Consider the following 7,561-nt stretch of genomic DNA (forward strand, 5'->3'; position numbering starts at 1 on the left):
CCGCTCACTCATCTTGCTGCCTTGCTCCTCTTCAGTTTCTTTCTACTCTCTGTCCCTCTCTATCTCTCTCTGTCTCTGTCTTTCTCTCTGTCTCTGTCTCTCTCTGTCTCTCTCTCTGTCTCTCTGTCTCTCTCTCTATCTCTCTCTCTCTCTGTCTCTCTCTCTCTGTCTCTCTCTCTCTGTCTCTCTCTGTCTCTCTCTCTCTCTCTCTCTCTCTCTCTCTCTCTCTCTCTCTCTCTCTCTCTCTCTCTCTCTCGCTCTGTCTCCCCCCCTCTCTGTAAGATAAGGTGCCCCAGCAGATCTTCTGTGCCGTGCTGGTATACCTGCCCTCAGCTGCTGTGAGACATATCAGCAGCTACCCTGTCACTGATTGTGACCTCAGAGGCTTCTGACCTTGCAATGGGCCTGTGCGGCCTGCTGACCCTAAGCCATGGGGTTATGGCTCCCTTGGTGGCCTGGCACCCAGAACCATGGCCAACATCAACCTCTGTGGTGTCACTTAAGCCTGTATATCAACATGCAGCTCTGTTGGTTGGTTGGCTTGCTCCCAGCACACCCTGGACCTGGGCCTCCCATCTGACCAAGGCTTCTGAGTGTGGTAGCAGAGCCCAGCCGTGGGGCCCCAGCAGCTCTCCCATTTGCAACTTCCTTGGAAAGAGCAGTTTTGGGGCTTTGTGATCCAAGTCCTAATCCTTGTCACATTCAAGATTTAAGCTAGGCTGCCTTGGTGAGCTCCAGTAGCCTGTGTGGACAGCCCCATGACCGTTAGTGGAGTTACAGTTACTGCTGTAAGATGACAGTAGAGATGCCTGGAATGGGTGTCATGGAGTCAAGCGGTTCCCTGGACTCTGCAGTGGTCCCTGCCCCAGAGGGAAGCAGCAGTGACAGGACCACCCTTCAGATGGACGGCAGATGGCTGGGAGGGACTCCTGCCACCTTGCTCATTCAGGGTTGTCTGAGCTATTCTGGAAGCCCAACACTCCTGGCTGTTGTTTCTGGGTGGACACAAGCACAGCAGTTCACCTGCCGTCCATCTGTCTTCCCTTCCCATGAGAAATGAGGCAATAACGGAGTTCTCCATCGGTGGGGAAGTCAAATGAACTCCTGCTCTTGCCTCTGCTCTGGCAGCCTCCTCTTGTTTTCTAGCCATGACTGAGGGGGACACAGCCTGACATCCTCTGTGATGGAATCGAGAGGCCCGAAGAAGCCCCGTTGGTATAAGAAACGTAAAATGAAGAGCCAGGAGAGATTCATCAAGAAGTTTCCTTTCAGGTACGAGATACCTAGACACTGAGGGCTGAACCCTGTTACAACCCCCATATTGTTCCCAGGTCCCCAGAACACGGGTGTTCTGAGGAGCTTGGATCTAGGAGGAGAGACTCTAGTCCATGGGGTCCCTTAGGAACAGTGTGCTGTGGCCAACAATCTGGCTCTCCCTCCTTCACCTGCTGTCCCAGGCCAGGTAAGCCAAAGGGTGGAACCAAGGTTTTGTAAAGCACTGAGTATGAGGCCAGACACATAGGAAGGTCCAGGTGTGAACGCCTGTAGGTGGCTGACGGCAGGCACCTAACCTCTCAAGGGCCCTTCTAGGTTGTCCTGGTTGACGGAGCCCAGCACAGCTTACCTACAGTCTTGGAAGGCCAAGAGCAACACACTGAAGGACCAGCTGCCCTTACAGAAGAAGCTGGTGCCCACACGGTCCATTCCTCCCCCAGGGTAAGTTCCTGTACTTGGCTGCCCTCAATGGCCACACACAGGCAAATGTCTCATCGACATCACCCCCCCCACACACACACACACACACGGGGAAATCTCAGCCACCTGTGGGCAAGTCCTCTCAGAGAGTCAGCAGACACGTAACTACAGTGCTTCATCCTAAAAGAGGTGCAGGAAGCAAGAGGTTCCCCCAGGCTGCAAGTGCTGCCTGCACCCAGGCATGGTGGACAGGCTGCTCCATCCTGGGGGACTTCAGGGATAAGTAGCAAAGGGTCTCCTGATACCCCAGCCCCACCCCAATGCCTCAGACCAGCCACTGTGAGAAATTAGTTCTTCCCCCAACGGGAGGAGCAGCCAGGGCTCGGGAGTTAGGAAACAGACCACATTAGAAGAGCTGAGCAGGATGCAAGTGGAGAAACCCCAGCCCCATGAGGTCCTCTAGCTCTGAACCCTTGCCTACTTCTTGCTGGGAGGCCATTGTGGGGCCCTGGGCATAAAGGAGAAGGATCAAGGTGAAAGAGTAACAGGAACCTTGAAGGAGAAGCCCAGTGTAGAGGGGATTGCACTTGCAGGTATCATAAGGAAGGGAGAAGAGAGAAAGGATCCGCCTAGCGGACTGTGAAGGCAGCCTCGGCCAGGAGGTAAAAGGGGAGCCAGTCATGGGCCCTTTTACCAGGACAGTTTTAGATTGAGGACGGTCTCTGGTGGGGAGCTGGGAGGTAGTCTCAGGTGGTGGTAACCACAGAAGAAAATGAGCTTGACTTAGCTGAGCCTATCAACCAGCATAGCTCACCCAGCGGATGGGTAGGACTAAGGGATACCCTGAGGCCCGAGAAGCATTTGAAATCTGCTGTGTCTAATTTGGATTTCCGAGGCTGGACAAGCAGATGGCAGGAGGAGTGTGTGGGCTGCTTCCTGTGCCTCTCTGGTAGCCATTGGTTACAGAGGCTGCATACGGGGCTGGGACAGGCCTGGCTGGAGACATCCTTCAAGTGTCTTCCCAGATAGGGCCCTGTCTTCCCTGGCTGCTTGGAACCTGCAGGGTTCCCTGGGTCAGGTGGTTCTGTGTGGCTTCTCTAGGGCTGGAGCTCCGGAATTTACAACACCATTCAGCTTCTCCTCACAGCCTCCACAGCCTCCAATATGTAACCTCTGGGAGCTTAAATTACTGAGCCTCCGCTTCCCTCGACAAGACCTTGGCAAGCTGCCTCCTCTAAAGGCTGATGATAGCCAGCCCTACACCAGTGGGACTTCGCGGCCATCTGAAAGCTTTCTCTAGAACATCTACTCTCCATGGCTCCTTTCTCAGCCACCTTCTCTCTGCTCCAAGCTGCTGCCACAGAGACATTTGTAAAGGGGAGCAGCCTTGTAGGCCACCAAAAACCAGGAGTGGTCCATCCCCCGCACCAAAGACCATACAGCACCAATAAACTTCATAGGTTCAAATCCCATTTCTGCTAAGACTGGTCAATTTGCCTCCAGTTTCTCATTTTTAAAATGGGTATAATATTTAATCACGAGGCCTTGGAGTAAGACTTAAAAGAGCAAAGGATGCTTCTAGAATTTTATCCAGATACATGCACACGTAAGCCATGGTATTGGGACAATAACGGTAGTCATTCTAGTAGTTGGAAATAGCAAGGGTGGGGAGCTAACACCCGTTAGTAGTCACTGCCGATGCTCACAGCCACACCTACAATCTTAGGTAACCATTAAAAGAAAAGAGCAACCATGCATTGATCTGGAATAATAAGGTATAGAAAAAATTTTAAAGCATAGAGTATCTGAGAAGCTATCTTGTGTATATTAAAAATGTGGGGTGTGTGTGTGTGTGTGTGTGTGTGTGTGTGTGTGTGTGTGTGTGTGTTGCCTGCAAGGAGACACGTTGGCATGTGAGGGGACATCTAGAGGGAGCATAATAGTCAGTGTCGTAGAGGGCATGTGTTTGTCACCATCATCAGCATGTAGAAGCACCGACGGGGTGGCAGTCCAGGTCCTAGAAGCATCTGGATGTGACACACCAGATGTGGCATTATAGTTGGATGTCAGCTTCAGCAAATAGGTTCCATCAGGGGCTCTGTGGAAGCTGAGTTGAGCTTGGGAACCAAGGCGAGTGATACAGAAACAGGCGTGAAACAGCTGAGTACCCAGTGAACTGTTACAGTGTGAGGGCCAGGATGTACCTAGAAGAGAGGGTGGGTGATGACTGGTGTGACCACAGGCCCCAGCCTCTCACTTCACACTTTGGCTAGAGGGGCAGAGCTATGGTCTGGGGTTTCTGGGAAAGATACCAGGCCCTGGGCTCTCCACATTCCTCCAGTGGGGAGAAGGGCAGGCTTGGGGCATGGATTCACAGGGCCAGCAGCAGCAGTGACAGTGCCTTTCAAGATCCATGGAGGCAAGGGTCCTGCACAGGCCTGTGGCTGCTCACACAGACAGGTGCTCTGAAGGCCTCAGGCAGGTTCCTGTGAGGGAGAACCCAGCACAAACAAAGGCCAAGGGTGAGTGACTGAGCAGGCAGATCTCAGGACCCCTCTGTGCCCCACAGATTGGGGTTTGACTTTGCCTGCTCTCAGTCAGCTGCCTGAGGTCCTTCTTCACCTTGATAGAACTCTGCGTGGATGAGGAGACATCTTCACAGCCATTTTTCTTCAGCCATAGCTCTTGGCCTCCTCTCTACCATTTCTGCTCCCCTTGGTTATTCTTGGCGGCTCTCTAACTCCAGCAGCCCTCTTGTGGCCGCCACCACCACCACCACCACCACCACCACCACCACCACCACCTATGGGCTGCTCTGGACGTGACTCTGATCTGCCTGCCACCTTGCATTCTTGTGCCACTCAGCAGCAGAAGAAACAGGTTCAGAGACACAGTGAGTTGCCCAAGTTGCTGGCAGGTAAATGGCCCAATGAGGCAGAGAAATCTCCCGAAGTGAAAATGTAACAAAACATATTTATTAAAACAAACAAACAAACATGCCCAGGCCAGCTCCCCAGCAGTCATGCTGGAAAAACTGCCACCATATCACATCCTGGCCTCTGATGACACAGGGGAAGACCCCAAAATCTTGCAATGAGATCAAAAGTGGACCAGCCAGGTAGAGGTGGGATGGCACTGCTCTACCATCCTGTGACTGCCAAGGCAGCAGACAGTTCACGGTGATGCCTAAGCAGTGCCTGTGGACAGGACCTCCCGAGGCTGGCTAGGGCAGGACCTCAGGCCACAATGAACCAAACCCTGGCATTCTGTCTTGTAGCACCATGGACAGGCTCTGTGTAGACATGACCGAAAATGACCTCTCATAACCAAAACAACACCAACACCAAAAAAAAAAAAAAAAAAACCCTGGGTCCTAGAGAGAAGCCTGCCACCTGCAGCAGGAAGAAGAGACATGCATCAAACCAAAGGCACAAAAGGCCAGAACGGTCGCCTGAGGCAAGCTGTGCCCAACCCAGTCGGTGTGAGTGTGGCCTGTGCCCAGGATCTTGGTCAGGCCCAATAAGCAAGGTATGCCAAGGGTTCTCCAATCCACACTACCAGGTTCATTCCAGACCTCCTGGCGGCCTCTTGGTCACAGCAGTCACAGGTCCTTCTCAACACCCCCGCCCCCCGCCCCTACTGCAGCCGCAGGTAGGAGGGGGCGGAGTAGTTGAAGAGCAGAAAGTCCATCTTATAGAGGTCAAAGAGGCGGCGCTGGTAGAAGGGGCTGATGTCCTGGAAGAGGCGCCGGGCCTGGTCACGCGTGGGGTCCTTCTCTGACCTCCGCGGTGGAGCCGGGAAGCGCAGGCCCGGCTCGCCCACCAGGTCCAGCACAAAGGCCGCGTCATCCGCCAGCGTCTCGAACTTGCCCACCACGTCATAGCGCACTAGGCACGGGTGGCACAGCGCGTGCGCGCGCTCCCAGTGTTCATTGAAGGGCTCGTGGCGGCGCGTGCGCGGGTCGAGCAGGTAGGCCAGGAACTCGGCGAAGCGCACGTCGTGGCCGCGGGCCAGCGCGTCGGGCTGCGCGTGCGGGCGGAGGCGGCGCACGATGCGCGTGCCGTAGCGCCGCTGGAAGGCTGCGCTGTGTGGCCGCGCCAGCTTGTTGCGGTAGGCCGAGGCCAGGCGCTCGAAGGGCTCGCGCACGAAGAGAAAGGCCAGGTAGTCCCGCAGCCTCCGGTTGACCTCGGCCGGCGCAAAGTCGGCCAGCGAGGGCAGCAGGCCAGGCGCATGCGCCTCGTGCGCGGGGATCGAGCCCGGGTCCCCACGGCCGCGCAGCGCCAGCAGCACGCGCTTCCAGTTGGTGCAGGCCACCTTGGGCACGTAGCAGTACAGCAGCCCGTGTGCGTCGTCCACCAGCACGTGCCGCAGGTCCTCCGGCTGCAGCAGGCGCTGGCGTCGTGTGTGGCGGCTGCAGGCCCGCTGTAGCAGCTCGCGCCGCTGCTGGTGCACCTTGGCCATCAAGGAGGGCCGACCACCCTGCAGGCGACAAGGGACGGAGGCAGGCAGGGCCAATCGTCAGAGTGCAGCAGGCTCTGGGCTGAGGCTGTACAGATTCCGTGTGCCCAGGGACTCAGGCAAGGGATTCTCCCACTGGAAACTGGGACCCCAGTGACACCCGTCTCTGTGTGGTCTGGGATCAGAATCTGCCCTAGAATCGGAGGAAATGCAGTCTAACTGCTGAGACGGGAAGGATGTGAGGAACCAGTGCTGGGTACTGCGTGTACACTAGGATTGCTGAGAATGAGTATTTACGGGACTGGGTAAACTGGATAAAGAAGGATGGCCGAGGGCCGGGCGCACAGCATATAAACGCAGGCACATGTAGACCATCTGTCCTCTGATGTGGGTTTAATTCTTGCTGCCTCATTGTGTCCTCCCCCACTTCACCCACTCTGGCAAGGACAACAGAAAGGCTGTGCCCTGGCTAGCCTTGAAGCATGGCCATCCCTTGGCAGCTGCCAGTCAGCTACTTGTAGGATGTGGGCTTTTATGTGTGCGGTGGTTAAATAAATTTACTGATTCTGTATTAATGAATGGACACATTTATTTGGTGCTTGATTTATTTTACCCCAGCAAAGTTTTTTCATTTTATGTGTATGGGCATTTTGCCTTCATGTACATTTGTGTGTTGCGTGCATGCAGTGCCCAAAGTGGCCAAAAGAGGGCATCGGATCCCCTGGAACTGGAATTACAAATAGGACCAAGCCACCATGTGGATGCTGGGAATCGAACCTGGGTTCTCTACAAGGGCAGTGAGCGCTCTTAACGCTGAGCCATCTCTCCAGCCCACCACCAGCAAATTGTAATCACAGTGCTTTGTCAGGAAAGCATTTGTCTTCTCTTGTATGGGATGATCAGAACAGGTAATCTACAGACAGGAAGTGGATTAGTGGTTGTCAGGGGCTAGAAGAGAAGGAAGAGGAATGACCACTGATATAATCATAGTCTCTCTTGGGATCACAAGTACTCTGGAATTAGACAGTGGTGATGAGGTCACAGAACCTTGTAAAATATGAAAACCACTGAATCAGCCATTTCAAAAGAGTGAATTTATGCTGAGTTATTTCTCAGAAAGTTAAAGGCCTTCAGAATATTTCCAGCTCAGAGGCCATAGCAGAAGCAGAAATAGTAGAGACCCAGCATGGATACTGGTGGCATGGAAGTATATGGGCATGTGCCTCTATGCACACATGTGTTTCTGAGGCTTTTAAAGGTATTCTGCAGAAGTCCATGATTCATTAAGGGAATTTACCTTTGTGTTTTATGAGGGAGAGAAGAAAACAAAGTGTTTCAGAAAGGATGGGTGGAGGGGCACTTTTTCTTTTCCTTTAAGTGCTGACAGAGCCCCAGAATCCACAGGCTG

General features: G+C 53.9%; 2 protein-coding genes across 3 annotated transcripts; one reads left to right on the forward strand and one right to left on the reverse strand.

Moving 5' to 3' along the window:
• Positions 1–417: 417 nt before the first annotated feature.
• C3H3orf22 (chromosome 3 C3orf22 homolog) lies at positions 418–3,167 on the forward strand. 2 transcript variants are annotated; one of them, XM_059256792.1, is made up of 4 exons: positions 418–727; positions 1,129–1,272; positions 1,591–1,716; positions 2,797–3,167. In XM_059256792.1, the coding sequence occupies exons 2-4, from the start codon at positions 1,184–1,186 to the stop codon at positions 2,993–2,995; spliced, it is 414 nt and encodes a 137-aa protein (XP_059112775.1). In that variant the 5' UTR covers positions 418–727; positions 1,129–1,183; the 3' UTR covers positions 2,996–3,167. The 2 variants fall into 2 exon arrangements, with proteins under 2 accessions (XP_059112775.1, XP_059112774.1); XM_059256791.1 differs by having other exon boundaries at positions 1,147–1,272.
• A 1,899-nt stretch (positions 3,168–5,066) lies between these two features.
• Chst13 (carbohydrate sulfotransferase 13) lies at positions 5,067–6,258 on the reverse strand. Its single transcript, XM_059256793.1, has one exon. It carries the CDS (start codon positions 6,154–6,156, stop codon positions 5,332–5,334), a length of 825 nt encoding a protein of 274 aa, XP_059112776.1. The 5' UTR covers positions 6,157–6,258; the 3' UTR covers positions 5,067–5,331.
• Between the last annotated feature and the right edge of the window lie 1,303 nt (positions 6,259–7,561).

The sequence above is a fragment of the Peromyscus eremicus genome, chromosome 3, assembly GCF_949786415.1.
Source record: "Peromyscus eremicus chromosome 3, PerEre_H2_v1, whole genome shotgun sequence".
NCBI lineage: Eukaryota > Metazoa > Chordata > Mammalia > Rodentia > Cricetidae > Peromyscus > Peromyscus eremicus.

What these genes read in the sequence shown, in the direction of transcription:
- C3H3orf22 (XM_059256792.1), top strand. Translation starts at nt 1,184, where the DNA reads ATGGAATCGAGAGGCCCGAAGAAGCCCCGTTGGTATAAGAAACGTAAA. An exon ending in ATCAAGAAGTTTCCTTTCAG is followed by an intron (nt 1,273 to 1,590) that starts GTACGAGATACC and finishes GGGCCCTTCTAG; the next exon opens with GTTGTCCTGGTTGACGGAGC. An exon ending in CGGTCCATTCCTCCCCCAGG is followed by an intron (nt 1,717 to 2,796) that starts GTAAGTTCCTGT and finishes TGGCTTCTCTAG; the next exon opens with GGCTGGAGCTCCGGAATTTA.
- Chst13 (XM_059256793.1), bottom strand. Translation starts at nt 6,156, where the DNA reads ATGGCCAAGGTGCACCAGCAGCGGCGCGAGCTGCTACAGCGGGCCTGC.